Source organism: Macaca thibetana, chromosome 1, assembly GCF_024542745.1.
Source record: "Macaca thibetana thibetana isolate TM-01 chromosome 1, ASM2454274v1, whole genome shotgun sequence".
Taxonomy (NCBI): Eukaryota; Metazoa; Chordata; class Mammalia; order Primates; family Cercopithecidae; genus Macaca; species Macaca thibetana.
The window spans coordinates 24,031,051-24,045,471 of NC_065578.1; the positions used below are offsets into that span (position 1 = coordinate 24,031,051).

General features: G+C 46.9%; 2 protein-coding genes across 2 annotated transcripts in view; one reads left to right on the forward strand and one right to left on the reverse strand.

The window, feature by feature from the left end:
• Positions 1 to 14,421, forward strand: part of LDLRAP1 (low density lipoprotein receptor adaptor protein 1) — a 552,589-nt gene that overhangs the window by 163,383 nt on the left and 374,785 nt on the right. The gene's annotated exons all lie outside the window — the stretch shown is intronic.
• Positions 7,958 to 8,359, reverse strand: LOC126956535 (interferon-induced transmembrane protein 3-like). The gene has a single exon (XM_050793565.1). It carries the CDS (start codon positions 8,357 to 8,359, stop codon positions 7,958 to 7,960), a length of 402 nt encoding a protein of 133 aa, XP_050649522.1.

Sequence of the window (14,421 nt, forward strand, 5' to 3'; positions counted from 1 at the left end):
AGCATTAGGGATTGTTTAAAAACAGTAATCCCAGGGCAGGGCACATAGTAGGTGCTCAAGAAAGGCTTTTCCATTTGACTTGGATTTAGAGGATTTGAGTCTGGAAGGAAGAGGAAGCAAAATTTCCAGCACCCCAATTTAGGCAAACTTCTGTTCTTTGGGAGATCCTGATTCACAGTCACACCAGGGTAACAGAAACCTTGGGACCCTCACGATTCAATGCTACTCCCATAGTAACTAGTCTCTAAAGATGTCCTGTCCCCAAACCAATGAACCACACCTTCCAGTACTCAACGCAACAAAAGGATGGCATGTGACTTTTGAGACTAGGTCATATGACTTCCAAGGTTTTGGCCAGGGCCTCTTGGAATGCTTGCCTTGGGTAAAGCCAGACACCATGGAAGAATTCCAACTAGCTTGAGTCCACCATGCTATAAGGAATCTCAGCTAGCCACATGGACAGTCTATGTGGCAAGAGAGATGCCAACCAGTCTCCAGCTGTTCTAGCCACCCAGCTGAGGTGCCAGACACAGGAGTGAAGAAACTGTCTTGGACATCATGTCCAGGTAAGCCATCAAGTGGCTCCAGCTCTAGTTGCCACCTGACTATAACCCCAGGAGAGGCCTCAGGCCAGAACCACCCAGCTGAGCCATGTCAATCTACAGAACCAATTTCATTGTCATGAGATGAAACCATTATTTGAAGCCACTTGGTTTTAGAGTGGTTTGTTATGCAGCAGTACATAACTGGAAAAACTTCCAAAACTTAGCCATGAGTTCGTTCCCTTAGCCATTTTTTTCATTGGTTCAACCAACAAATTTTGAAACAAGCAAATACAAAGTCCAATATGGGGCCCTGTGGGGAGTTTGCATTCAAGCAACATTAAGAATCTGTTTCTAGTCTGGGCGTGGTAGCTCATGCCTGTAATCCCAGCACTCTGGGAGGCCAAGGTGGGCAGATCACTTGAGGTCAGGAGTTCGAGACCAACATGGCGAAACCTCATCTCTACTAAAAATACAAAATTTAGCTGTATGTAGTGGTACATGTCTGTAATCCCAGCTACTCAGGAGGCTGAGACAGGAGAATCGCTTGAACCCAAGAAGTGGAGGTTGCAGTAAGCCAAGATTGTGCCACTGCACTCCAGCCTGGGCAACAGAGCAAGACTCCATCTCAAAAAAATAATAATAAATAAATCTGTTTCTACTGGCCAGGCACTATGAAAGGCACTTCCACAAGTTTTACAACAAACTAGTTGTTACAAGTTTAGACTCTGGTATCAGACTGACTGGGTTGAGTTCTGGCTTTACCACTTATTAGACTTTGAACAATTTGCTTAACCTCTTTTGCCTCAGTTCCTTCATCTATAAAATATGGAGGATGATAATGAACCTCATAGGGTTTTGTGAAGATTAAAAGATCCACATAAAATGCTTACTTGCTAGTCACAGAGTAAGCACTCAACAAAGGGAAATATTATTATCCTAACTGCAACCAGCTTCTGCTTTCGAGGAACTTAAAGACAGGTCACAGACAAAATAATATGCCAGAAATGAAGCAAGCACCCATGAGTGTTTCAAATGAATGAGTGACTCTGTACAAGATGAAAAGTACCCTGGTCATGAGAAAGGGGGAGATGGGTGCTGAAAGGTAGGATGTTGTGGGTGCTCAAAGCTAGAATTACCTCTGGCTGAGATGCTCGTGGGAGGCCCCCTGGAGGAGGTAGCTTTTGGGCCCGCCGGTGAGGGGTGGAGAGGACTTTAGCATCTGTGATAGGGAAACCACCCTTCTGGGCAGTGGGTGTGGAAGAGCATGAGCACGCAAACCCAGGCCCTCAGGAGCCCACGTGCGCACTGGCTTAGTTGGAGCACTGAGTGTGGGAGGGGAGAGGAGAGACAGAGGTATGGGGCCAGATCATGATTTGACGACTTCCTGTGTTTATCTACTCGGTGGAGTCTCCAAACAGAGCCACGCATGTAGACCAGGGAGGCTGTCCAAAAAGGGCCTTCCTGCGGGAGAGGGAATGGCAGAAATCAGGCCCTGGCCCCAACCCTGGCTCAGCACCCAGGGGATCAGAGGCCCGCCAGCCAGGACCGTGGTTCCTTCTTTGTGCTCCTGGTTCATGGTGCTGTGGAGACTGCGTAGTGGAGGCACTCCTGGGTATCCATTCCATCCAGCCCCTAGGAAGGCTGGGAACTTGCTGGAGAACCAACCCGGGCTCCACACACTCATCCTCCACCTTCCACAGCACCTACCACGTCTCTCCTTTTGAGGCCATTTTGAAAATTATAGCCATCGCCTCTCAACCCCCTAAATCCTCCTTGGAAGACCTCTTTCGGTTTTTTTTTTTTTTTAATACAGAGCCTTGCTCTGTAGCTCTGGCTGGAGTGCAGTGGTGCAATCTCAGCTCAATGCAACCTCCACCTCCTGGGTTCAAGCGATTCTCCTGCCTTAGCCTCCTGAGTAGCTGGGATTATAGGCGCCCACCAAAATACATAGCCTAGCTAATTTTTGTACTTTTAGTAGATACAGGGTTTCACCATGTTGGCCATATTGGTCTTGAACTCCTGACCTCAAGTGATCCACCCGCCTCAGCCACCCAAAGTGCTGGGATTACAGGCGTGAGTCACTGCACCCAGCTCCTCCTTGGAAAACTTCTATCAGCTAAAGTCCTGATTGACAGGGGCGCCATCCCTACCTCCCACCCAGGCCATGGGGAGAAAAGGAAGGCACCAGTCCTCCATCCTTCAGTGAGCTGGTTCCCCGTCCTCTGCCTCTCTCAAATCACAGAGCCTGGGTTCAGATCGCAGCTCCACCACCTTCTAGCTGTGTGATTCTGGGCAAATCACACCATTTCTCTGGGTCTGTTTCCTGATCTGGAAAATGAGGAGTACAACTTCCTCAATTCTTCTGTAGGGATTGAATGGAAAAATAAAGGTGAAAGCTCAGGACATAATAAATGCACAATAAACACCAGGGATTAGGAGCTTCCACAGAGGCTTCCCTCTTCCCTCCTTCTTCCCTCCTGAGCCCCCTGCCTCACACCTGGAGCCTATCTCTTGCTGTCCTGTGCAGGATCCCTGAGCACACCCTCCCTGATCTCCTGGTCCTGCCTGGCCAGTCTATTGCCCTGGGGGCTGCCTGGTCAGGGGGCCCACTTCTTGCTCGGCTGCCAGAGGGGCCTTAAGTGTTGAAATCCTTCCATTCCACAAGGCCAGAAACTTGATTATGGTATTAATTAAAGCAAGATGCTAAGTCTGGGAGATTTATTTTCTTTTCCATATCTGTGGCTGTAAATGCCACTCAGGGAGCTCAAAGGCCCGTGTCAGCCTGCATCAGGCTCCTGAACAGACGTTCTGTTCCCAGTTTGGTCTCCTCGGCCCCTCCTTCTCAGCGCCAGGAAGGAAGTGTGTGCTGTGATACCCACCCCTCACCCCAATTTCCCCTGCTCCTTCTGCACATGGCAAAAAGGGGGAAATACCTGGGCAATGTGGGGTGGGAAGGAAATTTTCCAAGAAATTTGTTTTAAGTTTCTGCCTCATCATTATAGGACTTTCACGTTTCTATTTTTAGCTGCGCAAACGAGACAGGCCCACATTCCCCTCATCTCCCCCTGCCCCAACCTTTATTTATACAAAGCACATGCTGGAATCATTATTTAAAAACCTCCAAACCCATAATTGCTCAGGTAGGTGAAGAATGCAGCCTTTATGGCTGTCGCTTGCAGAGAGGGCTGCAGTGTTAGTGGGGAACTGTGGCTTATTCATACATGTACCACCCTGTACCTCACTCACCCTGAACCCCTGGAATGCCCAGAAGAATCAAGTAACTTAGAAGCATTCATGATAATAGAGTTCGAGCATTTTATAAGAGGAAACAGCGCTAGAGTACAGACAAAACTTGTCCCAAGGCCCCTACAAGATGTTGCTGTCATTACTGGGATTCGAACCCAGAGATATCTCAACTTCCAGTTTGGTGCTAGTCATTCTACTCTACCATGAAAATTAGTGGAAAGCTGGGCTGCCTGAGTTTGAACCTCAGAGTGCCATTTTTTTTTTTTAAGAAGGAGTCTTGCTGTTTCCCAGGCTGGAGTGCAGTGGTGTGATCTCAGCTCACTGCAACCTCCGCCTCCCAGGTTCAAGCAATTATCCTGCCTCAGTCTCCCAAGTAGCTGGGATTACAGGCGTGTCACCACACCCAGCAATTTTTTTTTTTTTTTTTTTTTTGAGACAGAGTCTCATACTGTCATCCAGGCTGGAGTGGTGCAGTGGTGCGATCTCGGCTCACTGCAACCTCTGCCTCCTGGGTTCAAGCGATTCTCCTGCCTCAGCCTCCCGACTAGCTGGGATTACAGGCGCCTGCCACCAGGCCCGGCTAATTTTTTGTATTTTTAATAGAGATGGGGTTTTACTATGTTGGCCAGGCTGGTCTCGAACTCCTGACCTCGTGATCCACCCACCTCGGCCTCCCAAAGTGCTGGGATTATAGGCACAAGCCACGGTGCCCGGCCAGAGTGCCACTTAATTAACTGTGAGACTTTGAGCAACTTTTATCAAACCCTTCTGTATCTCAGTTTCCTTATCTATCAAGTGTGGATTACAAAAAAACCCACCTGATAAGACTGAGTGAGGATTTAATGAGTGCCTGGAAGAGAGTAAGCCTGAGGTCCTAGCTCTGATTTCCCCAGAAAGCAGAGCCAAGCCATTAGCCACGCCCAGGAGTCATGGGTTCCCACATAAGAGTCGCTTTTGTCTCTGTGCAGTGGGGACCGTGGAGTATCGTTACCACAGCTCCATTCCTCTAGGATTTTCCTTCACCATTGTCTTCCAGGGCCACCCCAGGGGGTGTGGTAACAGTCCATGTTTTGCCAGAGGTGTATACAGCTCCAGCCTACCTGTGAACCAGCCAAGTTCTTTTCTTCAGTTGATCCTAAATAACCCTCTGAGGCCACACTTGTGAGCTGAGTCAGAGCTATCAGTTTGGCCAGGTGCAGTGGCTCATAACTGTAATCCCAGCACTTTGGGAGGCCAAGGCAGGAGGATTGCTTCAGCCAGAAGTTCAAGACCAGCCTGGGCAACATAACAATACCTCGTCTCTACAAAAACTAATAATACTAATAATTAGCTGGGCGTGGTGGCATACACCTGTGGTCCCAGCTACTCAAGAGGCTGAGGCGGGAGGATCTCTTGAGCCCAGGAGTTTGAGACCAGCCTGGGCAACATAGTGAGACCCTGGCTGGGCACGGCGGGTCACACTTGTAATCCCAGCACTTTGGGAGGCTTAGGTGGGCAGATCACCTGAGGTGAGGAGTTTGAGACCAGCCTGGCCAACATGGCAAAACCCTGTCTCAACTAAAAATACAAAAATTAGCATGGTGGTGCACACCTGTAATCCCAGCTACTCGGGAGGCTGAGGCAGGAGAATCGCTTGAACCCAGGAGACGGAGGTTGCAGTGACCCGAGATCATGCCACTGCACTCCAGCCTGGGTGACAGAGCGAGACTCTGTCTCGGAAAAACAAAACAAAGAAACAACAACAACAACAAACAACATAGTGAGACCCATCTCTATTGAAAAAAAAAAAAAAAGAGAGAGGTGTCAGTTTGGAAAAAGTAGCTACATGGGTTCTGCCCTGCTATCTGTTCATGAAATTTATTTGTGCCTCCTGAACCTGCTTGGACCCAACCTCAAATAAACCATTTCCATCATATAACTCGAAGCATTATAACTAGCATTTTTATCTGGAAGCTCTGACAATACACAGCTCACAACGGACAGGCAGCTCTGCCACGTGGTCACCTGCATCCCATGGTGTACTCCGTATCTACTGTGGTCCAGTGTCATGCCAGGAGCTGCTTTTCCAATGGAGAGTCCTCTCTGCCAGAGAGGGCCTGGCCTTGGTACAGAACTCTAGGGAGCTGCACTCTGACCCTCCCTGTGGCTCTCACAAGATGCTCTACATGGTGTGCTGATATAGCTGTGACACTTCTGACACTTTCAGATCGGCTGGATCATATGGTTGAAGGGGCACAGCAGCTTGTACCTAGGGCTGCATTATGACTTTCATGGACACTAGGCATTCCTGCCTTGGCAGGCCTCATCTTTCATCTAAAAAAAAAATTTAAGGCCAGGTGCAGTAGCTCACGCCTGTAATCCCAGCACTTTGGGAGGCCAAGGTAGGTGGATCACCTGAGGTCAGGAGTTCGAGACCAGCCTGGCCAACATGGTGAAACCCCATCTCTACTAAAAATACAAAAATTAGCCAGGTGTGGTGGTGCACACTTGTAATCCCAGCTACTCGGAAGGCTGAACAGGAGAATGGCTTGAACCCAGGAGTCGGAGGTTGCAGTGAGCTGAGATGGCACCACTGCACTCCAGCCTGGATGACATAGTGAGACTCCATCTCAAAGAAAAAAAAAAAATTAAAATTCTATTTTGTGACTCCATTGGTGGTATAAAAATGAACATAATCTAGGATGGACTCATTATTATTCATTTATCTTTTGATTTTAAAATACATTAAAATCTTTTTGAGGGCCCTTTAAAATATCAGGAGCCCTCATCCCTGTGGATAAGCAGGCCCCACTCACACTGCAGTCTGGACACACTGCAGAACCCTCTCTTGCTCTCTGCCCACTCAGAACTGGCAGCCTTCTAAATCATCTAAGGAATGAGTCAGAGCAGTATTAGCAAGTGTGCTAAAAGCTGCCTCCAAACTCCAAAGGGACCCACCAGGCATTGTGTCTATTTCTTAGCAGTAAGATGTGTAAGGTACAAGAACTTGTCCTTTACTTTAGAGGAAATGTACTAGCACTCCCCAGACCACTATATCCCCACAAACTTCACCAATGTGGCAGGTTTGCAAATCTTTGTAGGGCTTATATGTCTTTCCAGGGTACTTAAGGTACTTACTGCAGCCTCTGACTCCTGGGTTCAAGCAATTTCTCCTGCCTCAGCCTCCCAAGTAGCTGGGACTACAGGTGCATGCCACCACACCTGGCTAATTTTCATACTTTTAGTAGAGACAGGGTTTCACCATGTTGGCCAGGCTGGTCTCGAACTCTTGAGTTAAGGTGATCCCCCTGCCTTGGCCTCCCAAAGTGCTGGGATTACAAGCATGAGCCACTGCACCTGGCCAGATTGTTTTAATCTTCAGTATATAAGGGAAAAGACCCGCTATCATTTACCATCTAGGACTAATGGAACACTCTTTTTTTTTTTTTTTTTTTTTTTTTTTTGAGACAGAGTCTCGCTCTGTCGCCCAGGCTGGAGTGCAGTGGTGCAATCTCGGCTCAATGCAAGCTCTGCCTCCCAGGTTCACGCCATTCTCCTGCCTTAGCCTCCCAAGTAGCTGGGACTACAGGTGTCTGCCACCATACCTGGCTAATTTTTGTATTTTTAGTAGAGATGGGGTTTCACCGTGTTAGCCAGGATGGTCTCGATATCCTGACCTCATAATATGGAACACGCTTAAATATTTTAAATCTTTTTTTTAAAAAAAACTTACAAAAATACAAATAAAGGGGGAGTGAAGAACAACTTTATTATATATTTTTAAAGGAATTTAAACATAACAAACCTAAATTTTTATTTCCTATTTTCCTGGTTTGGAAGGTACATACTTTAAATGGACAACAGTCTCTGAATATACCTAAATTCTCATCAAATGCTATGCATGGACCAGAAATACAGATTTCAGATTCAAAGTGCATCTCTACTGGATTCTATCTTCTCATCATTTCTGATTTTCCTTCTTGCACTTGCAAACTCAAAGTGCAATACTTAAAGAATTTTTTTAAGCAGAAACATGTGCACTTTATCGAATGCCATTGTAGAAAAGTGTGTGAGGATAAAGGGCTGATACAGGACTCGGCTCAGGGGGGCAGGTCGAGGAATGGAAGGTGGAATGTGTGGGCGACAGGTTGTGGGCAGAGCTCCTGGCCTGGATGCCACCTCCTGTTCTATCTATAGACTTGGAAGATCAACACTGGGTTGACGATGAGCAGAATGCTCAGGAGGATGCCCAGAACCAGGGTCCAGACGTTCAGGCGCTTGGCAGTCGAGGCATAGGCCTGGTCCCCAGTTGGGTTGCCAACCATCTTCCCGTCCCTAGACTTCATGGAGTAGGTAACTGCTATGAAGCCCAGGCAGCAATAGTTCATGAAGAGGGTGTTGAACAGGGACCAGAGGACATGGTCGGGCACGGAGGTCTCGCTGTGGATGTGGATCATGGTGGACCTCAGGGGAGCAGGGTTGTGGGGTGCCCCCAGCACAGCCACCTCATGCTCCTCCTTGAGCATCTGATAGTTTGGGGGGCAGCTGGTGTTGGCGGGAGTGAAGCAGGTTTGGATGGTGTGGTTCATGGTCACTTGAAGAACTTTTTGAAATTGTTAATGGCTTATAATTTTGTTGAAGACAACACAATAAGAAAACTGTAGACTGGGTTGGGCATGGTGGCTCACATCTGTAATTCCAGAACTTTGAGAGGCCAAGGTGGGCAGATTACTTGAGCTCAGGAGTTCAAGACCAGCCTGGACAACACAGTGAGACCCCATCTATACAAATAATAAAAAAATTAGCTGGCCATGGTGGTATGCGCCTGTAGGCCAAGCTACCCAAAAGGCTGAAGCAGGAGGATCGCCTGAGCCCAGGAGGTCGAGGCGGCAGCAAGCTGTGATCATGCCACCACACTCCAGCCTGGGTGACAGAATGAGACCTTGTCTCAAAAAGACAAAAAAAAAAAAGAAGAAGAAAGAAAACTGTAGGGTGATACTACAGTGGCGATTTATATTATTTTTCCATCATCCTCCTAGGCAATTCCATCATCATTCCATTTTATTATTATTTTAGTCTTTTCAGCATAGCTTAGAATAGTTAATAAGTGATGATGAAATAATTTCTAGGCTGAGGAAATGGCAAAAATTTTCAAGAGATAGGAAAAACGAGATCATACAATCCTATAATATATCTTAGATTTAAGAAGGTGTCCAATGGGCCCATGTGGTAATTGCAAGATAAAGTAATATTTTTCTATTTAAAAATAACCTATGATTTCACTTTTTTCTTTGAAAGATCTTTAAGGAAGAATAAAAGCCATGAAATGTCAGTCCTTACAACAGAACTGCTTAATAAAAAAACTAAACTAGAACCCTGATTCCATCCTGAGAATTAGGATACACTAAGCAAAAGCTCTACTCTCATATAAGAGCCTTAGTGCAGTGGCATAAAGCTAAGTCTTGAATTCTGAACTTTGAGGTAAAATGTATTAGGAGAAAGTGAGTGGAACTGTTGGTGCCATATTAGTTGGGGTAAAATAAGCTGCTATAATATGAGAAGACCCTAAAATGCAGTGCCTTTAAGAGCAAAAAAAGCAAGCATATTCCTGCTCTCGTTCATATCCAAGGTGAATGTTTACAGTTGGCAGGCATCTCGACTCCATGTGGAGATTCAGAGATTCAGGTTTCTTCCATCTGGTGGCTCCGACATCCCTTGGGAACGTGTTATCACCCTCATGGTTGAGGTCTCAGCTTGGGGGAATGGGCAGAGCTCACAGAGAAGACCCCGCCACTTTCTCAAGGCTTAGCCCAGAGAGATATGAGTCACGTTCTATTAGTAAGAACAAGGTCACATGACCACTCTCAGCCCCAAGGGAGGCTGGGACTTGTGGTCAGGCTATATGCCCATGAAGGGGAGGAGAGTGAACTTTGGTGCACAGCAAGCAGTCTCTGCCACAGGGAATGACATGATCCTTTGATCATGGCAGACAAGTCTATTTCAGCTCCTAAAGGCAAGAAATAACTGGACTACATTACAAAGCAGGAACTCTGGCCAGGTGCGCTAGCTCGTGCCTGTAGTCCCAGCATTTTGGGAGGCCAATGCAGGCAGATCACTTGAGGCCAGGAGTTTAAGACTAGCCCGGCCAACATGGTAAAACCCCATCTCTACTAAAAATCCAAAAAAATTAGATGGATGTGGTGGTGCATGCCTGTAATCCCATCTGTTTGGGAGGCTGAGACAAGAGAATTGCTTGAAATCAGGAAGCAGAGGTTACAGTGAGCCGAGATCATGCCACTGCACTCCAGCCTGGGCGACAGAGCAAGACTCTGTCTCAAAAAAATAAAAAATAAGCCCAGGCGCAGTGGCTCATGCTTATAATCCCAGCACTTTGGGAGGCTGAGGTGGATGGGTCACCTGAGGTCGGGAGTTCAAGACCAACCTGACCAACATGGTGAAACCGTGTCTCTACTAAAAATAGAAAATTAGCCAGGCATAGTGGTGCATGCCTGTAATCCCAGCTACTTGGAGGCTGAGGCAGGAGAATCTCTTGAACCCAGGAAGGAGACAGAGGTTGCAGTGAGCCAAGATTGCACCATTGCACTCCAGCCTGGTGACAGAGTGAGACTCCATCTCAAAAAAATAATAATTACTAATTTAATTTAATTTAAAATCATAAATAAATGGAAAGCACTAATTCTTAATGGGTCAAAGTTGAGAATCAAAATCACCGTGGAAGCTCCTTCTTATTTAGTTTGACTGAATCAGATGCTCTGGGAGATGACCCAGGCAAATACATTTTTTTTGAGACAGAGTCTTGCTATATTGCCCAGGTTGGAGTGCAGTGGCGAGATCTCAGCTTGCTGCAACCTCTGCCTCCTGGGTTCAAGCAATTCTGCCTCAGTCTCCTGAATAGCTGGGATTACAGTCACCTGCCACCACACCTGGCTAATTTTTTTGTACTTTTAGTAGAGACAGGGTTTCACCATGTTGGCCAGGCTGGTTTCGAACTCCTGATCTCAAGTGATCCACCCACCTCGGCCTCCCAAAGTGCTAGAATTACAAGGCGTGAGCCACCACGCCTGGCCGGCAAATACATTTTGAATAAATTCTCTAGGCAATTCCTCTATGATTAAGAGCTTCTGTTTATTAGAGTAAGAGAGGTAAATCCAATGTCTAAGGAGTCCCTTTCTGTAGTTAGAGGCCTTGTGTGGGGATTTGCCTGGCTATGGATTGTGTCCTCATGGTGTTCCTGAGATTGTATCATATCCCGGCCGGGGATCCCCTCCCCAAGCCCAGATCTGGCCCTTAGCAGGCTCTGAGTCATTGTTGAATGTATTATTTTTACTCTCACAACCAAAAGAGTGGGGAAGTCCTCTGAAATGCCATTAAACTAACAGACAGAAACTCTGTATGTCCCTTGACGCAATCTGGTTTCAAAAATAAGCACAAATAAACCATCTCAGAGAAAAGGCATTTCAAAAGTGTCCCCTCCCATGAAGTGAAACCATCACCGTGAGGCCAGGGACTCCTGAACGAGCTGAAAGATGCGAAACTGTAGCACCACTCTCTGCAACAGCTCTGTGCACAGCAACGTACCTCTACCCCGTCCCCAGTGGGTGGGACTCTCTGGAGCAGAGCTCCCCCAGCTTGAATGTGAAATTGCAGATCCTGCGTCAGTAGATGTGGGGGTGGGCACTGAGATGCTGCACTTCTAACAAACTCCCAGACATGGCCAGTGTCACTGGTCCATAGACCAGGCTTTGAGTACTGACGTTGTAGAACGCAAATGAGCAGGCAAAGGTAAGATGTCTAAGAGCAAACGCAGAGACTCCTACCTGGCAGCTCAATCCACAGTTTACTCGTTCCCATTGGGTCCCCTTTCCTCCCTATTTCCAGCCTCTTGTCTTTGGGGACTGGACAGATTTCTGTTCCGAACTTGAGGGTCTTAGAGCACCCAAAGATGTGATCTAAGGTGAAAGGTGAAATCTGGAGCTTGGAGTCCTTTTCTCTACAGAGAATTATCTTCAGACATCCTCTGGATGGAACAGAGACCTAATGAAGTCTTTTCTCAATGTCCCCAAGGCCAAGAACCTCAGAACAGGCAGAAGGAGGTTGTTCTCTCCAGCATAAAGAAAGGAACTATGGCGGCTGTCCTGGGTCCTCTTCATTTGCGACATTTAACAGACTTTATGTCCGGACCGTATGTATTCCCAAGTTCAAGATGAATGCACCGAATCTCTCAGCTGGGAAGAACCGTGGTGTCCTGGTTCAAGGATATATTTTCCCAATTGAAACAGACAGACACAAAATAACCTAAGGCCACAAAGTTAATACTATTTCCATGTTTCTGGGCTTCTAGCCTAGGCCTAGAGGTTTTCCCAAGAAGTCACACTACCTACCAGACTTGTAGGAATGGAGGACAAGCTGCATGCCCAGCCATCTCCCTGCCTGGCAGCCAGGCAGAAGGGACTACTGGCCGGGGACCATCCTGGGTTCCCTGACTTGACCCCCAAGCTGCTTGCCTTGCAGAATGCCCTGTTTAATGCTTTATTCCTCCCAGTGTTTCATTATTGATTCAGACCCTCGCTGCTGGGTCTGACCAAGCAAGCTGTGAGCGTTTGTCTAATGTCAACTTCATCAAAAATGCAGGAGTTGGGGTTTTACTCGTCTGCGCGCTACCTAGACGATTTAAGTCGATGATTAGTGGTTTCTGTGAGCCAAAGAGGGCGCTGGCAGCCCACAGGCTGGTTTCTGGCTTCTCTGAAGCGATGCTGGGTCCCCAAAGCTCTGGGGAACCCAGCAGCCTTCATCTCGTTAAGGTGGGGATGAGGCCTGGGATGAGGGGATTGACTGACATCAAGAGTTAGGAGCTTGGGCGTGGTTTTTTCAAACAATTATCAGCCAAGTTTAAAAACAAATTCAGCAATGCATTATTATGTTGTCATTAAATATTACAGATGCAAATCTAATGAGAGAGAAAAATGTCTATTCTTTCATCTATTTAAAAATGTTTATTGAGCACCTATTATGTGCTAAGCGCTAGAATAACAGAGGTTAATGAGGCATACAAGGTTCTAATTCTCATGGAGCTGAAATTCCATTTAAGAGAGAAAAATCAGGCTATAAAATAGAAATAATAGTACTAACAGTAAAGGCTTATTGAGTACTCACTATGTACTAGGTAATATTCTAAGCACTTCACACAGAGAATGCTTCTATTTTCAAGGTATGTTTTTAAAGCCTATATGCATATCTGCTCATAGAAAAAAGACGGGAAGGAAAAAACATTAAAAGACATTATCGTCAGATTGTAAGTTTATGGAAGACTTTTATTTTATTCTTTTTGCTAACCTGGATTCTCTGAATTTTCTTGGAGGAGAGGCATGTTCATATGTTGCAGGAATCAGTCAGGAGAACGTGAACCAGAGGTAAGAAAAAAATTTTAATTAAAAAAATTGATTAACTAATTAATTAATTTAAAAAGAAAATAGAGAGCCTCAAAATGCTTCTCATTTGCTGCCTGATGTCTCCAGGCTCCAAGTATATGAGGTGAGGGGCTGGCCTGCTCCAGTCACTCTGGGTTCTGTCCCAGCTCGGAAATTCACCGCCTCTTGGTCCCTGGAGGATGGAGTCACTGGACAACCCTCATACTGTGGCCCAGCACTGTTTGGCTTGTGGTCAGGGCTCGGGGAGGGCTGAGGCATCTGAGGATTGAGCCTGTGGAAAGGAACCCTGTAATGCAATGTGCCCAGATGGGCATTGGGAGCCACACTCCCTCCTGGAGGTGTGTAGGTACCAGGGTCCAGCCTTTCCTACTCATGAAACTCCAACCAGATCCTGGCAGCAGGGGCTGCCGGCCAGCCCCACTGGACCCCTGCCCCGGCCAGGGAAATGGAGGACAACGGCTATGCAACTGTCTGCAAATCCCGGTGCCCCTGAAGTCCCTGCTGGGCTGCTCTCTGGCTCTGGGGTACCCAGAGGGGAGACAGGAATGTCTACCCCACAGTGATCACGGTAACCCCAACAAGTGTTACACTTGGGGAAATCCAGCTCTGAGTTCTTGACACACAGGGAGGGCTGACACCAAACACTTGACATTTCTTCATTCATTCATTCGATCCTCAGTATTATCATTATCATCCTCCTTTTACCTATATGGAAACAGAGACCCAGAGAGGTCAAGTCACTTGCCCAAAGGGATTATCAGGCTGGAAGGTGGACTCCAGATCCCACACCATAACCACTTGGCAACACTGTCTCCCATTATCTGTCTGAGATCTCTGGGGACAGCGCCGTAGAAGGCTCTCCCCCGAGGACTGGACACATGAGGAGGAGAGCAGCTCTGGTCCCCGAGGAGGCAGCAGAACACTGAGTAAAGGGTAACAGGCAATTGGTGTCAGGCAGTCCTGGCTTTGAATTCTAGCCTAGACACCTACTCGCTGTGTGACCTTAGACAATTCATTTTACCTCTCTGGGGCTCTGTTTTCTCATCTCTGCAACAGAGATGTAATGCCTAACTTTTCAGATTGCAGGCAGGTTACTTTCAACACAGAAAATTACTAGTATTGATTGAACACCTGCTACATATGCCAGAAGCTGTGCATAGCACATCATGTGTGTTATTTAACCTTTTTAATACCCTAGGACA

What these genes read in the sequence shown, in the direction of transcription:
- LOC126956535 (XM_050793565.1), bottom strand. Translation starts at nt 8,359, where the DNA reads ATGAACCACACCATCCAAACCTGCTTCACTCCCGCCAACACCAGCTGC.